Source organism: Gopherus flavomarginatus, chromosome 1 (assembly GCF_025201925.1).
Source record: "Gopherus flavomarginatus isolate rGopFla2 chromosome 1, rGopFla2.mat.asm, whole genome shotgun sequence".
Taxonomy (NCBI): domain Eukaryota; kingdom Metazoa; phylum Chordata; order Testudines; family Testudinidae; genus Gopherus; species Gopherus flavomarginatus.
The window spans coordinates 153,202,123-153,226,664 of record NC_066617.1 but is presented as its reverse complement, the minus strand read 5'-3'; the positions used below and the strand labels follow the sequence as shown (position 1 = coordinate 153,226,664).

At 51.0% G+C, this 24,542-nt stretch overlaps 2 protein-coding genes across 2 annotated transcripts; both read right to left on the bottom strand.

Annotated features, from left to right (window-relative positions):
* Window positions 1-4,996: 4,996 nt before the first annotated feature.
* On the bottom strand, window positions 4,997-14,797 carry C1R (complement C1r). The gene is made up of 11 exons (XM_050942998.1): window positions 14,684-14,797; window positions 13,599-13,827; window positions 13,193-13,385; window positions 12,850-12,993; window positions 12,492-12,688; window positions 11,805-11,952; window positions 11,608-11,729; window positions 10,900-10,978; window positions 10,052-10,192; window positions 6,540-6,614; window positions 4,997-6,254 (listed from the first exon to the last, which is right to left on the bottom strand). Coding segments are annotated over exons 1-11 (2,142 nt in total). The 5' UTR covers window positions 14,686-14,797; the 3' UTR covers window positions 4,997-5,442.
* Window positions 14,798-19,326: 4,529 nt separating this feature from the next.
* On the bottom strand, window positions 19,327-23,636 carry RBP5 (retinol binding protein 5). Its single transcript, XM_050936427.1, has 4 exons — window positions 23,427-23,636; window positions 21,716-21,894; window positions 21,014-21,115; window positions 19,327-19,514 (listed from the first exon to the last, which is right to left on the bottom strand). The coding sequence occupies exons 1-4, from the start codon at window positions 23,497-23,499 to the stop codon at window positions 19,461-19,463; spliced, it is 408 nt and encodes a 135-aa protein (XP_050792384.1). The 5' UTR covers window positions 23,500-23,636; the 3' UTR covers window positions 19,327-19,460.
* Window positions 23,637-24,542: the final 906 nt, after the last annotated feature.

The window sequence follows — 24,542 nt, the reverse complement described above, 5'->3', positions numbered from 1 at the left end:
CTATTCCCAGCTTGGACCCACATTTCCTATGTGACTTTTGGGAAAGTCACGTCATCTTTCTGTGCCTCAGTTTCTCCACATGTAACATGAGGGACACTTATAGGGAGCTTCTCTCAGCATTTGTCAAGTGCTTTAAAATTGTAAGGAGTTACATGGTTTGTAGTTTCTTTAGGTTGAGCGCATTGCACACACTCCATGCTTCCCTCCATTCTCCCATTCTCCTCCCCTCGTGGGATCTCTATGTGCTCCCCATTGTCTCTTGACCCATGCCCCCTAATCCCCCATATCAGTGTCCTCCACTCTCCCCCTTTCCACGCCAGAGGCCTGGTGTGTAGCCGATTTCAAGGTTCCCCACTTCCTCCATGCAGAGGACTCTGAGTGTGCCCTCATTCCCCTCTACCATCCTTCAAAATGAATAGGGGACTGAGCTCCTAGAGCAGGGGTGGGCAAACTTCTTGGCCTGGGGGTCCCATCATGTTTCAGAAATTGTCTGGAGGGCGGGTTAGGGGAGGCTGTGCCTCCCCAAACAGCCAGGCGTGGCCCGGCCCAGCCCCCATCTGACCCCTACTGCTTCTTGCCCCCGGATGGCCCCCCTGGACTCCTGCCCCATCCAACCTCCCCATTCCCTGATGGCCCCCCTGGGACCCCTACCCCATCCAGCCCCCACTCCCTGTCCCCTGACAGCCCCCAGAACCTCCACCCCTGACTGCCCCCGCCGCCCCATCCAATCCCCTCCTCTCATTCCTGACTGCCCCCCCCCCCCCCGGGATCCCTGCCCCCATTCAATGCCTCCTTCTCCCAGTCCCCTGACCGCCCCTGGAACCCCTGCTCTGACTGCCCCATCCAACCCTCCGTTTCCTTCCTGATTTTTATGCTGTTCCCCGCCCTCTGACTGCCCCAACCCCTATACACAGCCCTGCCCCCTGACCACCACCCCGAACCCCCTGTCCTCTGTACAACCCCCACATGCCCGCGCTGCCTGGAGCACTGTTTATGTTTATCAGCCCTGTCCTGTTCATGTCTCAGACCCTTTCCCATGGCAGAGGATCTCCAGAAGATGAACAGGACAGAGACCTGAAGGGCTCTCAGAAGGGGAAGGAAAGGCACTGCATCCTGCAGCCAAGGGACTCACCATCATCTTAGCCTGAGGGGCCTGTTCCCCTACAACTCCCTGACCTGACGGGCTTATGATCTAAAGGCAGAAACCGACGAAGGGTGGGTGATGGGGCTATAACAGATTAGCAGTGAGCCTGGGGAAGAACTGGCTCAGTTTACTAGCTCCAAGGAGCTTTCTCAGTGGGGTTAGGAGGTTATGGGGGGAGGGGGAGGACAGGAGAAAGGAAGGATGGGAAAAGAGACTGCCACAGCTTGTCACCTCCCTGGCCGTGATCAGCAGGCTGGGTTCAGGAGGCCTCATGGCAGAGGTGAGGGAACTGGAGGAGGATGAAGCAGTGGCTGTTTGGATTTTACCCAGGTATTTTCCCCATGCACAGGGGGCAGCATGGGAGGGAACATGCAGGGCTGAAGGGAGAAACTGACTGGTAGTGGTGGGAATACTGGCAAAGTGACCATGGGGATCAATCTCACTAGATCAGCCAGGCAGGGCCTTACTGGGAAAGCCAAGGGGTTTGTGTCTGATGGGGAGATACAGGGGGAGCTGGCAGAGGGACGCCCAAGGGAGGCTGATGTGGTCAGATCCCCGAGAAGATGATTTTAACAGCAATGATCTTAACAGACTTGAAGGGAGGAATGGCTGGAAAAGAAGAGGCCACCGTAGTCAAGGTGTGAAATGAGGGGGGTGGGGCGAGAGCTTTGGCCATGGGGACAGAGAGGAAAGCCCAGATTTTAGAGACGTTGTTTGAGAAAAAGGGGCCAGATTAAAAATGACCTGAACATGTGGGTCCAGTGAAAGGGGTAATTCAAAGATGGTTCCTGGCTAACGGGTAGGGTGACCAGATAGCAAGGGTGAAAAATCGGGACAAGGTGTGTGTGTGGGGGTTTAATAGGAACCTATATAAGAAAAAGCCCCAAATATGGAGACTGTCCCTATAAAATCGGGACATCTGGTCACCCTACTTACGGGCCTCAATGACTGGGAGGATGGTGAGGCTGTCTGTGGTGATGAAGAAAGGGGACAGAAAGGGAGACTGGAGGGAGAAAGAGTGAGTTTTGGTCAAGTTGAGATTAAGATGACAACTGGACAGGAAGAAATGTCAGAAAGACAGGCCAGGATGCTGGGAGATGGCATGTGTCCAGAGCAGGAAGGATGGCACTTCCAGCAGCACAGCACTCTTCACTGCCTCCAACACTACCTGCGATGGTTTCGTAAAGGGCAGGTTGCATCTCCTTCTCTATGCTGTCCTCCTGGGGCCCCTCGCACAGAGCTTGACAAACCTCCACTCTTTGGAGAGAGACAGAGATTGCTGACAGCAGACTGAAGCCCAGTCTCCAGAGGCTGGGGTATCTGGGAAAAGTGAGGCCTACCTAAGGTTTAGGTAAGATAGAGATGCATGTGAGCTTTTTGTTGTTTTAATCCTTTTCTCCTGTTATGCTGTGGTCCTACACTTCCGGTTAAACCATACCCTAAGAAAGCTGTCTGGGGTCACTGTATTCATGGCTGGTCACAAGCTCCTGGAGGAAATAACTGCATATACCAAGACAAGTGGCACTTGTTGGAGGGAAGCACAGCTGATACCCAAAGCCTGGAACACTGATCTAAGTGTGGGAGAAATGCAGGATTCTACCCTAGAGAGGTGAAGGCTCGAGGCCTAATACCTGGAGGGGGAGCACTCAGAAGAGACCACAAGAGGGGACAGAGGCACAGCTAGCCTGGAGCCACAACAGTGTGTTTTTTTAATAAGATAGGGAGACCGAAGCATATTTGTACTCGGAGGGAAAGGCACATGCTGAGAGAGATTGAGAAGGAGAGTGAGAGGGGGTGAGGGAGTTAGGAGGGTCATTTGGAAAGGAACAGAAGAGGGGCTAGAGGAGGACAGCAGGAAGGATGTCTCAGTGTGTGACAGAGGAGGAGGAAAGTGTACTGGGAAGTGGGGAGTTCATCCTAGATCTTATTGGTTAGGCTCTTGTTCAAAACAAGTTCAATGGCCCATGTTCTACAGGAGATCAGATGATCACAATTGTCCCTTTTGGCCTTGGAATCTATGATTTTTTTTTTGAGGACATCAGCAAGAAAAGGGAGAAGGGAATAGGATAGGGAGGATCTGAGGAAGGAGACCAAGGGGGTAAAGAGGCAGCAAGGATTTGATAAAGGAGGAGAAGTAGGGACGTTTGGTTAAGAAGATGGCAGAATTAGAGGAGGAAAGAGGGAATTGGGACTGGAGAATATCAACATGGTTATGAGACTGTCACCAGAGACACTCAACAGCACAAGAACAAGGGTGTAGAAAATAGCTGTTGGGGGGCAGGAAGGAAATTTTGTCAGGAAGGATTTTTCCCTGATGTATTCTGTTTTGTTTTTATCTCCTTATTCTGAAGCATCAGAGAGGATCATGACAAGATATGTGACATCAGACAAGGTGGGCCAATGCTCTGAAGGCCAATACTCTGAGTTGATACTGAGAATTCTCTCTCAGGTGCTTGGCTGGCAGGTTCTGACTCACACGCTCAGTGTCTCACTGATCATCATATGTGGGGCTGGGAAGGAATTTTCTCCTGGGGGGGATGGGGTCTGCAGTACGGGATGTGGGTCACTTGCTGGAATCAGCTGTGTATATGTCACCTAGTCAGTTCTGTGACACAGTGTGGGCCTCAGGCATTGGTAACACCTTGGTTTCTCCTATTTTCTGCTTGTTGCTTACCATAGTTTAGTCTCTTGAGGTCTGACATATTTTAATCTAATCTGGGTTATTGGACTGAAAGAGAAGGTAACTGGGTGGGGGTTTGGCCGATGACGTGCAGGAGATCACACCAGAAGATCTGGTGGTCCCTTCAGGCCTTAAACTCTATGACTATGGGTGAGCCAGGCCATTAGATTTTTCAATGTAAGCAGGTGTAGGCTAGATCTTAGATGGGAGATCTCCAGCGAATACACACAATGCTTTAGGGATGCTCTCCCCATCTGAGTCAGTACTAATACCTCAATGCCTCAGCAGAATGGGAGGGCGCCTTGTGGTCACTACAGATTCCTTTGCTTTTTCGTCCATGTGTTGTGCTGTTGATCCCTGGATCCTGAACATACCATGATTCAGGCAATTCCTTTCTGCTTCCTTACAGTTTTGGATTGGTCACTGAATTCCTTCTAATCTGTCCTAAATGCTGTTCAGTATTGCTGTTTGACTATTCAACATATGCTATATATTACTTCAGAGCAGGGTTCCCAACCCCTCCAGGATTGCCCTGGAGTCTCCAGGAATTAAAAATTAATCTTTCATTAAAGATTAGGTCATGTGATGAAACCTCCAGGAATATGTCTAACCAAAATTGCAGCTTTCTAATTGCAGAAAACTGAACACCCTTGCCCTGCCCCTTCCCCAAGGCCCTACCCCTTTGCTGAGGCCCCAGCCCCCGCTCTCTCCATCTCCTTCCCTCCATCACTTGCTCTCCCCCACCCTCATTCACTTGCTCATTTTCACTAGGCTGAGAGTGGATTTTTACGAGCTTGTGCTGTGCAGATTTTTCTGTACTGTGGGAACCACAGCCAATGGGAGCTGCAGAGGCAGCAACTGTGGGCGGGGGCACTGTGTGGAGCCCCCTGACTGCCCCTCTGCCTAGGAGCCAGAGAAACATGTCGCTGTTTCCTGGGAGCTGCAAGGAGCCAGGCACAGAGCCTGTCCGCCCGCTGGCATTGCAGGCATTTCAGTCAAAAATTGGATGCCTGGCAACCTACTCCAGAGGTGGCTGCATTTCAGTCTGGATGAAGCAATCTATGTTTAGGCACAGCCTGCAAGTTTCTTTAAGAACCTGGTGGGAGGAAGGTGCTTTTTAATTATTAAAAAATCGAGGTGGGAGTGGAAGACAATGAAATAAAAACAGTTGGTTCCTATAGCAGTGATTTTAATATTGACAGAACCTCATTGGTGCCAAGGCATGAGTACAATCTACACTCAGCACCTTCCAGGAAGCTCTACCACATTGCAAGCATCTCAAACAATAGTGTGACAGATTTCAGAAATCTTTAGGATATCACCAAGACTTCAGCCAATAGCATGTTGGATTTCACAAGACTACCTGACATTGTCAAGGCTTCACCCAATAGTGAAGACGCATTTGGAAACTTTAGAACATCAACAAAGCTTCAGTCAATGGCACAGAGGCTTTGGGAAGCCTTGATGATATCACCAAGAATTCAACCATTGCTATGGCAGTTTTGACATCACAATCCTTTATGACATCACTATGTTTCAGCCAATGATGTGTGGGTGTTTGGATACCTATATGACATCACAGAGCCTTCAGCCAATAGGATAGTGGCATTCAGAGCCTCTACATCCCTGTTATCTCTTTGATCCAGTCCAGGTAGTTGATGACCTTGGTGTAGAAGCCATAGCTCTTGCTACAGCCGATGCCCCAGGAGACAATCCCGGTGGCTATCCAGCGCTCGTTCTCTGAATCCTGCACAGTGAAGACACTCCCACTGTCCCCCTGGCAGGTATCTTTCCCCCCACTGGGCGAACCAGCACAGAACATGTTCTCAGAGAACACCATGCCCTTCCCATTGACCTCCTTTCCCTGCAGCCATTTCTTGCAGGATCTCTGGTCACCCACTGGCAGTGATACATATTTCAGACGGTCTGCGAGAACATTTTTCTCCACCCCAAAGCCGCTCACGTAGCCCATGTAGCCATTGGTGTAGAAAGTGCTGTTACTAGCATCTGGAAGGCAGACAGGCAGCAGGTCAGGGCCCAGTGGCACTGGGTCCCGCAGTTCGATCAGTGCAATGTCCCCATTGAAGTTGTTCTCATCATCAGGGTTGTAGTCACGATGTATGAACACGTTGCTGATGGGGTGGTTACCCAGCTCGTGGATCTTATTCACCTCTGTGTGGCCAAGGAACACCTCCATCTTCTCAGCCACCTCAGCAAGGCTCATCCTCCCATCTGTCTCTGACACTGAGCCGTGTTGCTTGGGGTAGATGGTGTGAGCAGCTGTCAGGATCCAGCGGTCACCCAGCAGCGCCCCACCCCCCATCCCAACCATGCGTGTCTTTGCCTGCCATGGGAAGCTTCCCGGCGGTGCTGTGCTGCCACCGATGATCCGCTGGATTCCAGTGATGGGTTTGTCTGGCTTCCCACACACTGTGGGGAGGGAAGGAACCAAAGAGGTTGTTACATACTCTCTTCTCCTGCTCTTTCTCTTGTGTCCCCATACCTTTCAGTTCCCTGCTTCCCTGCTCTCCTGCTGCCTTTCCATCTGGATTTCTCCAACTCCTACACTGCCTTCTCCCTCACAGACAGTCCCATATTACCGTCAGTTCCATTTCTCCATCTCTCTCTCCCCCTTTCTGCTTGTCTCCTTTGGTTTGTGCTGACTCTGAAGGCATATTGCTGAGTGCTGAACACAGTGAGATGTTCCCTACTTACCTGGTAAACACACTGGGATGTCATCATGGCCATCTTGGTCTGCCCAGGAGCCCTGAGCGGAGCAGCTGTATGTATCTGAGGGAAAAGAGAAGAAGATAATGATTGCAGGGAGCAATCATCAGGCACAGGGGGAACGGGGAGGTAGTTCCTCTTTCTAGGGCACTGGAACAACTCAACCTGGCATGCTGTGCTCAGCTGTGGGCCCCTCAATCCCAGAGGCATCACACATCAGTCAGGAAGGGGACAGTCCCTCTCTGCCCCATCTGGAGAGCCTCTAGCAGGAATGCTCTGCTCAGCTCTGGGCCCCTCAGTTCCAGAGAGATAGTGACAAGTTTGAGGGAGCTCAGAGAAGAACCACAGAAATGCTCAGGGGGCTGATGGAGATTGAGGGGTAATGAGATGCTCACTGGAAGTTATATTATTCAGTCACTGAGTTCTGGGAGAGATTCAAAAAGATAAATCTACCTGGCATGGAACAGTCATGACTAGAGAGGGGGTGGGGGAAATGTGAGGATCTTTGCAAGTGTCTGAGGGGTTCAAGCCTCTGAAGAAGTTATTTTTTTTTGGTGGGGGGAGGGGAGAGGTGGGTTGAGACTGAGCCAAGACAAAGGAGATCAAGAGTCTTCCCCCTGTACTGTGAGCCTGGAAAGTCATATCCCAAAGTGGGGGCAGAGACCCATTCCAGAGCACAGGGAACTAGGAGCCATGGGGAATGGATAGGTGGATGCTTTTAGCCTAGGCCCAAGGTGCTGGATGGTGAGATGGGATCTGAGGGAGTGTAGCAGGCACTGTCCCCAAGCACACCCCCATGTGGCACAGCATGGCTCTGCAGTTCCACTGCCTCTGCCGCCCCCCACCCCTTGGGTCTTGCAATGGTTTACTCCCAGATCGCAGTACTTAGACCAGTGATTCCCAAACTTTAACAACCTGCGAACACCTTTCACTGAAATGTCAAGTCTCGCAAACCTCCTTCTAAAAATGAATATTTCCAGGGATTTTCTCCTTTACCTGAGCATAAATTATAAAAGCATCAATCTTGAAAATATAAAATTTGTTTTTATGACATGCTTATTACACATGATTTATTATTCATTATTATTTAGCATTACAGTATTTTCATTACATTATGAAAATGGGCAACACTCTTCCAAGATCTCACTTTCGTAGCTTGTACCTCTTTGAATAAGCCTGTTATAACACAAGGCTCCTATGTTTCATCCAGGAGTATCAGATGTGAAACAGCATGAAGGTATTTAAGAAGCCATCTCAAAGAGTTCCTCCTACACAAGCATTCAGGTCTTGAGCAGTCCAGGCAAACAACGCACATTACAAGAAAGCTTAAATTTGTTCTTCATAATAATTTTAAAAACAACACTAGCTACCTATTTAATTTTAAAAACAGCAAAAAATATCCACCTCTCTTTCCATTTCATATAAGGAGTCTTGAAGTTTAAATCTCCTCAGTGTGATAGATATGCTCGCTTTGATCTGCTTAGCTCTTGGAAGTCCAGGGGATCCGGGCTACTGGCCCCATGCTGCCCGGAGTCCCTAGGGACAGCTCTGTCTGCCATTAGGGAATTTCTGCCCCCCCCCAAGAACTCCCTGTAACATTTTGCAAACCTGCAGGGGTTCAGAACCCCGAACCCCACTTTGGGAACCACTGACTTAAACCAAGATTACTCCTTACTGGCTTATTTATTAACTTTTGGACAGAGCACAGAACTGTTTAGCTTCTCACCCCCACCCCTCTCCTGGGAGCCTGTGTGCTAATTCAGAGACAGGCCCCCTCTCTTAAAAGGTCCGGAGTTCCACAGCCCCCTCTTGGGCCTGTGTAATAATTCAGGCAAGTTTACTCTGCTTGCATTCAAGAGTTCCACCGCCTTCCTTCCGGGACTGAGCTAATTCAGGCCAGCTGCAGCCTAAAACCAGCTTCATCCAGCTGGCCCTTTCAATTCACTTCTTCCAGCCCTACATGAGGAAAGCTCAGCAGACCCCCTGTTAGGAAAAACGAGGCAGCAAATATGCTACCCTCCTTCCCAAGGCTCATCCTAATCGGCTGGGAGAGAAGGGAGCCTTGCATCCACCCTACAGTAGAAGGGTCCTGATCCCAGGCCCTTAAAGAGATAGTAGTCTTGGTTTTCCCCAAACACTAATTCCGCAGGGCGGCTTCCTTTCTCCCGTATCTGCCTCTGCCATTCCCCAGGTCCTCGTGTTCATGGGCGGCGAGTTATATACCCACGTGGTGCCTGGGCACCAGCAATATTCAGAGCCCAGGGGCCCAGCTCCACCAATATTTGGGAACGGGTCTCCCCACCAGCCCCACCTGCCACCCCCCCCTGCAACTTCCCCGAGTGTCCCCTGGCCCCCCCTTGCTGGCCCCGTGCATGTCCCTGGGCCCCGGAGGGAGCAGAGCATCCCTGCCTCTTCCGTGCAGTTCTGTGCTGCCTCCCTGCAGCAACTGCTGCCACAGGGTCCTAGTCTCCCCCGTATCAACTGCCATATCGTTCTCCTCTCTGGCCCCTGTCCCGGAGCAGCCTGCCTGCACTCCAGACTCATCCCCAGCCCCCCCCCCCACCCCAGAGCCCATATCCCCAGCCAGAGCTTTCACCCCCTACCGCACCCTCAACCCTCTACCCGAGCACTGAGCACCCCAAACACCTTATCCCCAGTCCCAGCCAGAGCCCTCACCCCAACACTTCTACTCTCATCCTGAGCCCCTCCCACACCCCAAACGCCTTATCACCAGTCCCAGCCAGAGCCCTCATCCCCCTGCACTCCAACCCTCTGCCTTAGCTCTGAGCCCCTCCAGCACCCCAAACCCCTCATGTCCAGCCCCAGCCAGAATCCTCACCTCCCACACTCCTACTCTCGCCCTGAGCCCTTCCCACACCCCAAGCCCCCCATTGCCAGCCCCAGACAGAGCCCTCATCCTCCTGCACCCTAACCGTCTGCCCCAACCCTGAGTCCCCTCCTGCATCATGAATCCCTCATCCCAAGCCCCACCGACACAGCCCTCACCCCACACCCCAACCCTCTGCCATAGCCCTGAGCCCCCTCACACACCCCAAACCTCTCATCCCCAGCTCCACACCAAACCTAGCCCCACACCAAACCCCCTCCCTCCCCCAAACTCCCTCCCAGAGCCTGCATGCCCTCCCTCCACACCTCCTCCCATTCCCAAACTCCCAGCACCTGCACCCTGCACCCCTCCTGCACCCCAGACCTCCTTCCCTGCCCAAACTCCCTCCCAGATCCTTGGGCAGGTAGGGGGCAGAGTTTGGCAGGGGCGGAGTTTGGGCAGGGGTGGGTTCTGGGCGCCACCAAAATTTCTACATACCTGCCGCCCATGCTCATGTTCCGCCAAACTCCTGGATCCTGAAAGAGCCATGCCATGGAACAGAGGTTGACTGATGCCTAGACCCTCTACTCTGCCCTTAAAGGGAACAGACCGCCCTTGTTACCGAGGCTTTCCCAGCTCAGATTGCTATGGCTCTTCCTGGGTCAGGACTCACCACTCCCTCTGTTGGTGACTATGCGGTAATAAGGCTCCTTGCATCGGTAGGTGATCACTGACTGGTAGTTGTTGTTTCCGTGTTCGCTAACATAATTGAAGGCCCCGTTGTTGAGATTTTTGGGGTCACCACAGCTCACAACTACAAAAGAGAACAAGGAGAGGAGTCAAGGGGGAGCCATGGTGCTCACTGCTGCTGTGAGGTTTGGAGACTCATGCTGGACTCAGCTGGAGTCCATGATGTGAGGGAGGGATGGGGACTGTCCGTGAGCCCGCTGGAGGGGATGCAGGTCCAGTCCTCACTTGGCAGTGACTAGAGTTGCAAGCAACTCTTGGAAAAAGGCATACAAAAGTTCAAAGCTGTTCAAAGCTGACCTATTTTTTTAAATTTAATGACACTTTATCAACATTTTTATCAAAAAGGGTCACATATTTCAATAATAATTCTGATTAAAGTCATAAAAATATTGCAAAAAACAAAAACAAAAATGAGAACATCAATAGGTTTTGTTTGTTTGGTTGGTTTTTTTGCAATAGTTTTTTAGGGGGGAAAAGGCTATTTTTGTACTAAACAAGTTTTTATTTTAAACATGTTGTTCAGCCCCAGTGGAAAGCATGGTGGCCATTTGACACCCCCCTGAGTGCAATGATTTTGGGGAGGGGTGGACTCAGTCTTGGTCCCAGTAGGACCTATGCCTAAGGACCACAATGCTGTCAGAACTGGCATTTATGAGTCCCCTTCCTGACTATGTGGGTTATGGAGGTTGGGGTTGGGGTTGGGGATCGGTTTGGGGTTGGGGATCAGTTTGGGGGGGTAATCCATGTATGGGGGTGGGATTATTGACTCACTTTTACACCGGGGCATGGGTCGGTGCCAAGTCCCATCATCCTGGCAGACAGCGGTGAAGGATGCCAACTTCTGGTCACCCTGCAGGAAAAAGAAGAGAAGAGCTGAGGACCAGATATAACCTCAGGTCGCTGCCCACAACCCCAAATCATGGGGAGGAAGCCTCGCATCTGCCTTCTCACTGCTGCCCAACTCTGCTCCTGATGTCCACTTCAGTGCCCTTCTGTGACCCCTGAATCTTTCCTCCTTATGCAACCTCCTACCTCTCCATCATGCATTGGCCTTGGCTACCCCTATTTCAGCAGGCTCATGCTGCAGCCTCTTTATCCCAGCCAGAAAAACCTGCAGTCACCAAAATGGTAAGCTCTGATTCTACCCCAGAGACACCCACTCCTGGGGATGGGGCAGGAGAAAAGGGCAGGGAAGTCCTTCTGCCTTTCATCAGATCCCGGAGCAGAGTCCTGGGGCCCCTGGGGGGCCCCTTTAGGGAGTAAGTCCTGCATCCCAAACATTCTGGAGAGTAATGACAACGTTCTTTCTTAATCACCTGACACCACCCATTCCTGTGAAAAGGCAGGGAGCGAGGAGGGGGGAGGAGATTGGAAGGAGGAAAAGAGGGAGAAGAGACTGGAAAGGAGAAGACTTCGGCAGAAGAGAAGAAAGGAAGAGTGAAGGAGAGAGCAGAAGGGTGGGGAGAAAGAGGGCCTCACCTCCATCAGTTCATACCCAGTCTGGCAGCTGACGATGAAGTAGTCACGAAATCGGTACAGGGGCTGCAGGTCTTTGATGAGGGTGAACTGGTCCCTTGGCACAGGCTGTGGGCAACGGATTCCTGTTGGGGAACACTCAAGGCTTTAGCAAGCAGCATGCTCAGGCCTGGAGTAGCTCTGGGAAGGGAGCCACTTACTCTCTGAGCTGTAGTGGATCTTCCATCCGTGACTGAACCCTGATTCATCTGTGAAGAACAGCACATCCACTGCGTTGCTGTTGGTTTCGATGCTGCCAGGCGACACCTTGCCACAGAACTCACCAATCTCTCTCCCATGTGCCTGGATCTGGAGAGGAAGAGATGATTCACCAGAACCAGAATCACACCAACAGGCCTCTCCACACCAGTACCCGCTCCTCCCCTGCATCAGGCCAGACCAAAGGGCCCATTTGCCCCAATGCCCCTCAATGGGCCTGTGACCCATCTACTGCCAGATCAGACTAATGGGCCAGTCCCTGCTTCTCCCAGCCTGGGGTCAGATCTATGGGTCCATCTAATCCTGAATATAGGGAAATGGAGAAGGATGAGGGATGAGGAGGTAACACGGAGCAAAGGAGGACATTTTCTGGTTAGAATCCAGGAACCACCCCCAGCACTGAGGGGTCTTTGAGGGGCCCAGAGCCCCATTGCTCAGGATGCTCGGGACTAGGCACCCTGGAGGATGGACTGGGGAAAACAACTTTGCTCTAGACCCTGGGCATTCCCCCTTTTCTAATCTCTGCTCTCTCCTGCTAGCAGTGCTGGACCTGTGAACTTCCCTGGGAGAAGCAGGTTTGTTAAGGTCTGATGGCAGATGGGACGCAGGTTTGGGCTGGTTTCCAGTACCTTGAGCTGGTCATAGGGACAGTGGACCTGCTGGTGATCATCGATATCAAAGGGTTCCAGGAACTTGAGGGTGATGGCCAGCCCCCTGTCCAGGCGGATGCTATAGTTGCACCGCAGCTCCGCAGGGTAAGGAAGGGGGTACTCTGGACTCGACAGGTACCCAGAGGTCTCTGTGAACAGCTCACTGCTGCACTCCACTAGGGGAGGGAAGAGAGCAGCAGTTACAGTGAGTACAAAGGGGGTAGCCTTTTGTCCCACCATTTGCTTCCTAGGTCGTTCCTCCCTCCCTTTCCCCTCTGGGCAGCTCCCACACTTGGGGCCCTATTCCCCTGCGTCAATCTCTGCACCTTTCACTCACCTCGGCAGGAACGGTGATCGCTCTGCAGCTTGTAACCAGGGCGGCAGGAGCAGATGTAGCCACCCACATAGTTGTGGCAGAGGTGCTGGCACAGAGGCCCCTCTTCTTCCTCAAGGGCATTGCCATGGGCACACTCGTCCAGATCTGAGGGGAGAGGGAGTGCGGGGCAAAGAGAAGAAAATGTTAAACCTGACTGAAAGCTCTGTACTGATGGTGCTGCGGGTCTGGCTACTGTCCTGGGGTCTCTGCCTGTTGGGGATGAGGCCCAGGGCTCCTCTGGATTCTCCTGGTGAGGAACAGCCCTATGCACCCCTCCTGCATGGTGTGGAGCTCTCATACTCACCCACAGCTTGGTAATAGGCCAGGAAGCCCTTGTAGGGGATAAGGGTGCCGTTCTCTTCATTGGAGAAGTCAGAGTGGAACATCAGCCTCATCCGGTTCCCTTTGGACACAAATTCCCTGACTCCTGGGTGGTTGCCTGTGGCTGAGCCTAGCTGGCCACAGTACCGGCCTAGGTCTTTCTTGTCTGCTGTGATCTGTCAAGGAGAAAGGGGGAGGGAAAATCATGACAATTCATGAAGTTCAACCTGCTCCATGTATCACCATTACCTGGTCTATGCATCTCCAACTCCCTCTCCTCTGTGCCTGTTGGATAGCAAGGAGACCCTGCTTGCTGTTGAGAAATGATTGTGCCCTGAGGTCACCAGCTTCCCCTCCCCAGCCCTACCCCAGGTCTCTGCTGTACGCACCTTGACGTAGTCATAGAGGCAGGACTCAGATGGCTCCAGGTCGAATTGCCAGAAGTTCAACTTCACCACAAAGCCCTTTGGGACTGTAATGTCCCAGGTGCTGATGTTGTTGTTGGGGTATGGCTTGGGGTAATTGGGGGACGTGATCTCCCCAAAAAGCTTCCTTGGGGTTGGGCTGGAAATGACCACTCCAAAGAGGAGAGACCCCCACAGGAGGAGTAGGCGGATCCTGTGAATACAATGTACATGGAGCGTGAGTTACATACCAGCCATAGATCTGGGCCATATGCAACCAATGGAAACTTCATGGGAGGCTCATGCACAGTCCAACAGACCCCTGGGTACACTGGGTACTGACCAGGTGTTATAGAGCCAATGGAGACATTGAAGAGACCCAAGATCCAATCAGGTACCAGCTGGGCATCAGGTACTAGCCCAGGATGTGGTTCCCAGGAAGCCACTTCAAGGGATACTAGGCACAAACCCGGGGGCACTAGCTCTTTGTTACACACCAGCCATGGACCCGGGTCTCTTGGAACCAGGGGGAGGAACAGTAAGAGACCCAGCCTTATGGGCTCTGAAGGTTTCCCTCCGCCTGGCTTTGGGCCACCTGGTTCAGCTTGTGTTTATTGTCAGCTTGGGAGCTTGCCCAGCTCAACAGTTCAGGGTCCAAAAGTCCTCAGCATGGCGGGGAGTGATCCCCAGCCATGCCTGGGTCCGCTCCTTTGACCCTCTGTTGAGGGAAGGGGAGGCCTGTGCAAGGTCTAACCATTAACCTCCCCCTCTCCGTAGGGTGTGGTATGGAAATCTGGGCACATTAGTTGCCCCCTCACATCCTGGTCCCAATCTAGGGGTTACTTGGGGAGTGGGGCCATTATGTTCCTCTAAAATACACTCATTCCCCTTCCCTGGAAGGAGATCAGCCGGGGGGATTCAAACACTGCAGCACTTCTAACAGTAGGATTAACGGACATGGCTTTAATCCTGCTCACCTCTCATCCCTCCCCAAGGAGCTGGATCCTTCAGTCCTCTCCCCCATAAAGATGCCACCACCTCCCTCCCCAGGCCAGATTGGCAGCACTCACATGTTCTTAGTCTTGTCTGATGTGTGTATGTCTCTCTCTCTCTCCCTCCAAGCGCTCTAACCAGGGCTTGCGAGTTGCAACCAAATGCAAACTCTTAACCCTGCCAGATCTAATTCAGCGAGGTGGGGGAAAGACCGAGAGGAGAGGGAGGGAAGAGAGACAGTGAGGTTACAAAGCTTTTGACATCGTGAATGGGTTTCATTAGCCCACATTCTGCTGCCCTCTGCTGGCTCTTTGCTCAAACTGCGGCCATGAACTTTTTATTTTTAAGCAAGAGCCAATAGAGTTGTACGCGTTTGTGTGTGTGTGTGTGTCTATAGTTAAGGTTGCTCAAGAGACAACTGGAAATTTCCCTATATTAAAGTGAAATTTGGGTGGGAGTTTTGTTTTTAAAGGTGTCATAAAAAGGAAACAGAAATAGGATTTGTGTTCTCCCCACCATTCTTTTTGGGGGCATTTTTCTGATGTGGGAAGAAAGCTTGAAATTTTATTCTTAAAAAAATAAAAAAAAAACATGCTCCTTTTTACCTTAGAAGTATCAAGAATGCCAGGTCTTTGCCTTACTGTTTTGCTGAAGAACTCCTCAGAGGTGTAAATCAGCAGCTTCCTTGACGAGGAAACAGGACTGTTAAATCTTTAACAAAGAGGTTTTCTTTCAGCTGTTTCTTCGATATTTGTGTTAAATAGGTGTTAATAATAACAAACAAAGCTCAGAGAGTTTAAAACACTATGAATGCTGATCCCTTCCTCTCTCCCAATTAGGCAGGCCTCTCTAGTTGTTCTGCAGTTGTCTATAGAGTCTTCCAATGGAAGCGGGATGTACAAGAACTGAATTATGACTGTGAAAACAAACAGGAAAAAACAAACAACTTTTCCGGCTTTCTTCATACTGTAGGGAAGAAGGCTCAAGACCAATATTATTGTTCCTCTGCACATGAGCTTTCAGTTTAGATTCTCCTGGCTTTCTGATGTTGGGGTCTCTCAAATGACAATGATGTCTTACAGGTTTTTTTTAAAGACACTGATACTTCTCAAGCTTAACACTATTTTTCTGGAAATCATAGTAAAGAGTCCAAGTCTATGAAAAGAGTCACATCAATGAAATAATGTAACAATACTAAATGTTGGAAGCATTTCAAGATATTTATACATGTGTATTTAAGGCTGTAGAGAAACTGTACATTATATATATTATTATATTGTCTGAAAAAGAACATGTGACCATGTAATTAATGGCTCTCATAATAATGTACACACACAGGACCAAAGTGAAGGTTAAATGGGCAATCTTCACTCCTGCATTTCCTGACTTTTGAGTGCTTTGCTGTGCATGATGCACATTCTCAGGCAGCCCCAATCAAAGCCCTGGAGGGAAGCTCACTGCCACAGGATACCATCAGGAAGGAAGCTCACAACCAATGGGCACAATCTGTATGGAAGTTTTCAGCCATAGGACACTGCTAGGAGAGAAACTTACAGCAACAGGGCAACAATAGGAGGAAAGCTCACAGCCACAGGGCACCAATGGGGCGCAGTTTACAGTCATAGGGGATTATTTGCAAGGAAGCTTGTAGTTATAGAGCATTAAAGTTTGCAGCTACAGGGCACTGTTTGCAGGGAAGTTTCCGGCCACTAGACACGACTGACAAGGAACCTTGTTCCCCTAGGACACCGCTGGGAGGAGAGTGATAATACCCATGAGAATGGCACCCATAGCACACTGTATGACAGTCACTCATAACATCAGCTCATAACATAACATCTGGGTCTCCCACACTCTTACAAAGGAACGTCACTATGTGAAATTCAACTGTGTGGGAAACTGCTGCTGATTGTGTGTGTGGAAAGAGCCTAAGACTAGAATGTGGGGGAGGGAGAGAAAATGTGTGTGCTACAAGTGGGGACATGTATAAAGAGGGCAGAAATGTTTCAGTACCAGGCTAGATGCCTCTCTTTTGTGGCCTCAGCATGCCATGGGTATGAGAATTTATTTGCATGTGGCTGTCATGCCATATTGCTTCCATGGGTATAGCTGTCTTTACAGTTACATTTACTGCTCCTAATCCTCTCTGTTCTCATGTGCGCTTAGCATTGACATCCTCCTTATAGGCTGATGGTTTCCCTGCAAAGCAGCTGTCTGGGGAATGCTGGTTTTGAGGTCAGCTGTTGGAGAGAACATGCACTTTCCAGCTTAAAGAGTCACTTAGACCTTTTGTGGAGGGCACAAGTGACCCTGAAAATTCTCCAGAAGCTTAATTTTCCAGAGGCTTGCTGGGCTCCCACCAGGGTGTGTTTATCAGGGACCTTCTCCCTCTGAGGCACTGCTATCAAATAAATCTTTTCCCCTACAGGAAACTTTACCTTCCTCCCCTGTACTCCTGACCCTTGGATTGCAGGGAGTGGTTATGAGCAGGGAGTGAAGGGACAGCCAAGGTGAGCCAGATAAAGTGAAGGAGAAGGGTCCATCGCAGAGGGCATGGGGACCAGTTCCAGTTTTCCTCCTTCGGTGAGAAGAAGGGCACTTCCAGGGTTGCCAACTTTTGGAATGTTGTAATAGAATGAGTCCCATGAATTTGATATTTATTTTAAAGCCCCAGCTTCTGGGGTCATGTGTCTATGTGAGACTCTCACCTTTCATTTTAAATAAGTGAATTTCTAATTTCTAACCCTTGGTATTGCAGAGAAAAGCTTGGAAATGTGGCCCCTAAAGGTACAGAATCCAAAAAGCAAATACAGAGAAAACATTTATTATTGTATAAAACCCCATGACTTAGAATCCCTGTGATTTTGGGGGGTCTAGCTCATAATTTTTGACTGCTTGGGCTGGTAATGTTGCTTCCAAGATGGTCTTTGGTTCCAGTCCAGTTCCAATCCAGAGAGGGACTCACGGGTTAAGAGAGGAGGGAGCTGCTGAATATTAGCAGTGGCCACTAGGGATCAGCATGTGTCCTGAGAATGCTGGAAGTTCAGGTCTGCAGGGCAGGATTACTCTCCTTCTGATGAATGGGGCAGAGATGTGCCGACCATGGAACCCTAACTTCCTTCTGACCATGAGAGGTCTGGCCCCTGCCCTATTCCCCAACCCCCCCGATCTGAAGAGAGCCCAGAGGTGAAGGTAACCACGGGATCGCTCAGGCAAGCAGGGCCACCCAGAGGATTCCAGGGGCTTGGGTCTTCGGCAGTGGGGGCCCCAGCTTCGGCGGTAAGTCAGTAGCGGGGGGCTTTCCGCTCCGGGACCCACCGCCGAAGCACCCCAAAGACCTGCTGCAGGGGCCCCCCCCCCACCGAATTACCACTGAAGTGGGGGCCCCTGCCGCCTAAGTGCAGCCAGGTCTTTGGCGGTAATTCGGCGGTGGTGGGCTCCCGCCACGGGTCTTTGGGGCACTTCGGCGGCAGGTCCCAGAATGGAAGGGCCCCCCACCTCCGACTTACCACCAAAGACCCAGGTGCACTTAGGCAGCGGGTCCCCTTTCAGTGGTAATTCAGCGGCAGGAGGTCCTTCTGCCACGGAGTGGAAGGACCCCCCACCAGCGAAGACTGGGAGCAGACGAAGCTCCGGGGGCCCGGGCCCCGTGAGAGTTTTCCAGGGCCCCCGGAGCGAGTGAAGGACCTCGCTCCAGGGGCCTCGAAAAACTCTCGTGGGGGCCCTTGCAGGCCCTGGGGCAAATTGCCCCACTTGCCCCCCCCCCCCCCCCCGCAGCCCTGCAGGCAAGGCAAGCCTAGGCCCCTCTCTGCACCAGCTGCTGCACAGCCCTGCCCCTGGGGGGGAGGGAGATTCACTTCCCATTCGGGCCCAGGCTCCCGCTTCCATCTCGAGTTCAGACAAGCAGTGACTCCACCTTTCTCCACCCCTCCCCTCCCCTCTGACTGGGATTCCAGAGCTCTTATTCTGAAATGATCTCACTGAAACCTGAAGCCACATTTTCCTCCTGCTCCACAGACAACCTCCCTCTTTCTTTCCCTTCTCACAGATTGGGACCCCCCTCATCCCCCCTGACTGTCCCAGCCGTCAGAAATGCCTCCTCTTTTACTGTCTCCTCCTCTCACTGAAGACAGATCTGGGGGCTCCCCCCACTGTGGAATTCTCCTGTGGATGGCTCTCAGCTTGTCCACACAGCACACCACCATGAAGCACTAACCCTTGGGGTGTACCTGGCCTCAGCATCTCTCTCAACACTAAGGAATAGGGACCAGAACAGAGAACCAAATCTGGGTCTCCCACATTGCAGCACAGGGCCAGGGCACTAACCTTTAAGAGACACCAAAACCAACTCTGCAGGGTGCCCAGTCAGGGTCAGCTCCAGCTTTTTTGCTACCTGAAGCAGCGAAGCCAAAAAAAAAAAAAAAAGATAAAGCCGATCAGCAGCACTCCGGCGGCAGCTCAATTGCACCACTTCATGAGGGACTCACCGCTGAATTGCCGCCGAAGACTTGGATGTGCTACTGCGTGCTGCCCCTTTCCACTGGCTGCCCCAAGCACCTGCTTCCTTCTCTGGTGCCTGGAGTTGGCCTTGCTCCGAGTCCCCAGAGAGTGAGGGAGTGGGCTGGGGAATGTAAGCTGGGTGTCACATGCTTTGGTACCTAGATGTCTGATGAATGTAGATGGTCATAAGGAAACACAATGCAACAGAGGTTTTGGCCACTTGTATTTTTTATTCCAAAGCATGTATAGGGTGGTGGTGGTATGGGGGCAGATTTGATAGCTTTGGTCTTGACTCTGCAATGAAACTAGTTCTGTCCAAATGGGTTAGTGCTCAGTACTGGGAAGATGTTGTGGTTACTTCACTTTCTGGAAGATCTGTATACAAACCTCATCTTCTGCTGTCATGCGCTGGGAAGAAGAAAGGGAGGGAGATAAAAGAAGAGACTTTGGGCAGATCTGTCAGGGCTTCTCAGTGCCAACCCATAGTCTCCATGCTTTCCAGTCCTCGCTCCTCCCTCCCAAGCACTGCCAATGCCCCTCAAGCCTGACCCACCCCAACCTCCCTGCTATTCCAGTCCTGGCTGCCACCTGCACGCAGCTCTGCCATAATTCTGCCAGTGTCCTGGAGTCCTTACCCACAGCCTCCCTGCTATTGTACAGCTGCCCCCCATGCAGCTCTGCCAGTGCCCCATAGTCATTACCCACAGCCTCTCTGGTATTGTATTCCTGCCCCTCACCCCACGCAGCTCTGCCAATGCTCAGTATCCCTTATCCACAGACTCAATATATTTCCATTTTTCTCTTTGTGCCTTAAAAGGTTTTGCTGAGGTTTTAGTGTCACACATAGGAAACCTTGTGTCTGATTCATCTCTTCCCTTTTCCTCTCACAAAGCCCCAGGAGGTGGTGGAATTTCAGGGCAGGGCAGGGACATTGACCGATTCACACTGTGCTCAGCCTAGTCAACTTTTGAACCCTACTGGAGGATGTTTGTGTGAAGTGGCCGTTGCCCCGGAGAAACCATGCATAAAGTATGGGGCCTGGCTTGGGATCCAAGGGGGGAGGAATAATCATCCCATTCTGAGCCTCTAGCATTCCTCTAGTGCAGTGGTTCCCAAATTTTAACAACCTGTGAACACCTTTCACTAAAATGTCAAGTCTCGCGAACCCCCTCCTAAAAATGAATATTTCCAGGGATTTTCTCCTTTATCTGAGCATAAATTATAAAAGCATCAATCTTGGAAATATAAAATTTGTTTTTATGACATGCTTATTACATATGATTTATTATTAATTACTATTTATAACTACAGTACTTTTATTACATTATGAAAACGGTAACACTCTTCCAAGATCTCACTTTCATAGCTTGTATCACTTTGAATAAGCCTGTTATAACACAAGGCTCCTATGTTTCATCCAGGAGTATCGGATGTGAAACAGCATGAAGGTATTTAAGAAGCCATCTCAAAGAGTTCCTCCTATACAAGCATTCAGGTCTCGAGCAGTCCAGGCAAACAACACATGTTACAACAAAGCTTAAACTTGTTCTTCATAATAATTTTAAAAACAACACTAGCTGCTTATTTAATTTTAAAAACAGGAAAAAATATCCATCTCCCTTTCCATTTCTTATAAGACGTCTTGAAGTTTAAATCTCCTCAGTGTGATAGATATGCTGGCTTTGATCTGCTTAGCTCTTGGAAGTCCAGGGGCTCTGGGCTGCTGGCCCCGTGCTGTCCAGAATCCCTAGGGACAGTTCTGTCCGCCATTAGGGAATTTTTTCCCAAGAACTCCTGTAACATTTTGCGAACCCCAGTTTGGGAACCACTGCCCCAGTGAATCCCCTCTAGAGACTTCCCTTTATGGGGTGTCAGTGTGCCACACCCTGCTCAGAGCTCCTTCTCACCAGATGCAGATGGTTCCCCTCCAGCCAGTGCCTCCAGCCCCGATTCCTCTTCTCTCCTTGCTGCTCACACACCAGCTGATCCCCTTCCCAGGAGACGATGGTCTGAAAGGGGTTTGGGGAGAGACAGACAATACTGTCAGGCGTCGGAAAAGGCCTTGTATGCTTCTTTGTACTGTCACCTTTCTATACTAAACCACTACCTGTCCCTTTCTCTAAGACATTTTCAAATGAGGCTTCTGTTTTGAAGGTTTTTTTTTTTTTTGTTATGTTCCTAACTTTAGACCCCTTGGGTCTGTTTGTCATGTATGCTGAGCAACCTCGGTATCTTATAAGGTCAGACATTTCATGACATGCGATGAATCTGTTTGTTCTAGTGGATATATCATCTGACTTTCTGATCTTTTTCAGTGCATTGCTGCAGAGGGACAGATTTAAGGGTATCTGGATACTGACATTTTAGATTTTTGGGCTCTATTGTATATTTAACCTTAACTCTCAATTTCCTGCTCATCACGCGTATTCATCATTAGACCTGAATACATTAGCTATTAGGCCGTCAGCATTGCTCTGAGCTCTACTCAGGATTCTACTCTGGCTCCTGCATCAGAAACAGGATTTTTCTGATTATTAGGCAAAGCCCTGGCCACTGGCCACAGTCAAGCTACCCTTTAAGTCACTGGCCTATCCTCTTAGCCCTCTCACCTGGCACTTGCGTCCATCCACTGGCCCCAGGTCCTCTTCAAACTTCTTTCCCAGGTCAAAGTCCATGATGTAGTTGCGCAGTGAGGTGATTGTGCGGATGGTCATGTGATCTCCAGCATGGATTATCTCCTTGTCTGGCTTCAGGAGGCAAACCAGTTTTCTCAGGGCCACATTAATGTCTAGATGGGATGAGGTGGAGGGAACAGATAATGGGCTTTTGGCAACAGTGAGCTTCCCACAGCAGCGCTGTTCACTGCTCCTCCTTGCTTCTCTTGCTAGATTCTCCTCAATGACCCTCACTGCCCCATTAATATATTTCATTCCCTTCGCCAAGCATGCTCCACTTCCTCCATTCAGCTGTCCACTCCCCCTGCACAGACTGGTGGGTGTGCAAGGCTACAAACTGTGTTCATAGTCAAAGAGTTTAGGGCCAGAAAGTCCCACCAGATCATCTAGTCTGACCTCCCGTGTATCACAGGCCAACAACACCACTCAGTACCCACACACTAAACTGGACAACCAAAATTAGACCAAAGTATTACAACTGTCAGGAGATTAGACTGCTGTGTGTTTGCCACAGGCAGAGAATAGGAGGGACCACCTGTGTCTGAGGCCCAACAATGGTAGGGAAGTGATTATGTGAGAAATACCCAGATAATCCTGGCTAGAGACCCACAGCCACATGCTGTAGAACAGTGGTCCCCAAACTTTTCGTCTGACACTTGCCAGACGAAGGACCATGGCAGTGGTCAAGCATCCACCGAAATGCCGCTGAATTTCTGTGGCATTTCAGCAGCAACACCTCTCGATGACATCGCTTGTCGGCGGCAAGCATCATCATCAAGAGGTGTCACCGCCAAAATGCCGCAGAAATTCAGTGGCGATGCCTCTCGATGATGCTGCTTGTTAGCAGCAAGCGGCATCATCGAGAGGTGTCGCCGCTGAAATGCTGCAGAAATTTGGCGGCATTTTGGCGGATGTGAAACCACCGGCTAGGATGCAGGCTCATTTAGATGCCCCCGCGAGTGCCATGGCATTGGAGACCTCTGCTGTAAAAGAAGGCAGCCCCCTCTCCCCCAAGGTCACTGCCAAGATGACCTGGGGGAAGATTCCTTCCTGACCCCACATAAGGCAATCGATTGGACCCTGAGCATAAGCAACAACTAGCCAGCCAAGCACATGAGAGAGAATAATCAATGCCACCTCAGAGCCCCCACCCATGCCACAAGCACCTCCCTTCTCCAGTTGGGGCTATCTCTGATGCTTCAGAGGAAGGAGACAAAAAATCCCCAAATCCCAGCATATATGTGCGGGGGTGGGGTGGGGGGAGAGGTTTCTTTTCCTGACCCCTGTAGAGGACTGGCTGAAACCCCGGAAGCATGATGAGATTTTAGGAAGATCAGACATAAACCAGAAGGGAACCCAGGGCTGCCGAGCACTGCTCTCCACCATCACAAACAACCCATCATACAATCCCCCTTAAATTTCTCCAGCTCTCTCTAAAAACGAATTGTTTGTTTCCTCCACCCCCAACTCCTGCTGGGAAGCTGTTCCAGAACCTCACTCCTCTAATGCTTAAAGTCAAAGATAGAGGGACAGGCGGGGGTCGAAAAATTCCACCCCCGCCTTGCGTGTCCTGGGAGGTGACATCTTTGGAGGGGGTGTGTGGAAAAGATAGGAGGGGGAAGCAACCAGGGAAAGGTGTGGTTACCTAAAGCCCGAAGGTAACCGTCCATGTTGTCTTGGGAGACGAATCGGTAATAGCCGGTCAGATTGGGAGGCATCACAGGGCAGATGAGCAGAACTGATGGTTGGAATGAGACACGGGAAGGAGAACAGGAGGGATGAGACCGAGACAAAACTGGGAACCTTGAACTCCCTCCTCCTCGTTGGTCCCTTCGCTGCTTTCTCTCCCTTAGTCTGGAGAGGGTGGGGGTTATATAGCAGCCCCATGGACAGGCGTCTTGCTGCTGTAAGAGTCCCATGGTTCCTTACTGGGGAACACAGAAAAGGCTGGGGCTGGCTGTATTCCTGGCACCTCCACTTCAGTGTGGGAAGGACCAGGGGGAGCAGCAATCGATCTGACCCCAGGCTGAGCTTCCCCGGCCTTCCACGCTGGAATTTCTAACTCATTGGTGGTGCCAACCAGGAAGTGTCTGTCCAGGGTCCTCTCTCCATAATTTGGACAGATGTGAACTTCCTCACAGCAGTGCCCAGTCACTGCCCATCCCGGGAGACACACCGACAGATGTGAACTTCCTCACAGCAGTGCCCAGTAACTGCCCATCCCGGGAGACAACTTGGCAGATGTGAACTTCCTCACAGCAGTGCCCAGTCACTGCCCATCCCGAGACACCCTGGCAGATGTGAACTTCCTCACAGCAGTGCCCAGTCACTGCTCATCTCAGCAGACACCCCGACAGATGTGAACTTCCTCACAGCAGTGCCCAGTAACTGCCCATCCCGGAAGACACACTAGCAGATGTGAACTTCCTCAGAGCATTGCCCAGTAACTGCCCATCCTGGGAGACACCCTGGCAGATGTGAACTTCCTCAGAGCATTGCCCAGTAACTGCCCATCCTGGGAGACATCCTGGCAGATGTGAACTTCCTCAGAGCAGTGCCCAGTCACTGCCCATCCCGGGAGACACCCTGGCAGATGTGAATTTCCTCAGAGCAGTGCCCAGTCACTGCTCATCTCAGCAGACACCCTGACAGATGTGAACTTCCTCACAGCAGTGCCCAGTAACTGCCCATCCAGGGAGACACCCTGGCAGATGTGAACTTCCTCAGAGCATTGCCCAGTAACTGCCCATCCTGGGAGACA

What these genes read in the sequence shown, in the direction of transcription:
- C1R (XM_050942998.1), bottom strand. An exon ending in GGCCTATTACCAAGCTGTGG is followed by an intron (nt 12,994 to 13,192) that starts GTGAGTATGAGA and finishes CTCTCCCCTCAG; the next exon opens with ATCTGGACGAGTGTGCCCAT. An exon ending in CTGGGTATGAACTGATGGAG is followed by an intron (nt 10,979 to 11,607) that starts GTGAGGCCCTCT and finishes TTTTTCCTGCAG; the next exon opens with GGTGACCAGAAGTTGGCATC.
- RBP5 (XM_050936427.1), bottom strand. Translation starts at nt 23,499, where the DNA reads ATGCCTCCCAATCTGACCGGCTATTACCGATTCGTCTCCCAAGACAAC. An exon ending in TGGATGGACGCAAGTGCCAG is followed by an intron (nt 21,116 to 21,715) that starts GTGAGAGGGCTA and finishes AACCCCTTTCAG; the next exon opens with ACCATCGTCTCCTGGGAAGG. An exon ending in AGGGGAACCATCTGCATCTG is followed by an intron (nt 19,515 to 21,013) that starts GTGAGAAGGAGC and finishes TCTTCTTCCCAG; the next exon opens with CGCATGACAGCAGAAGATGA.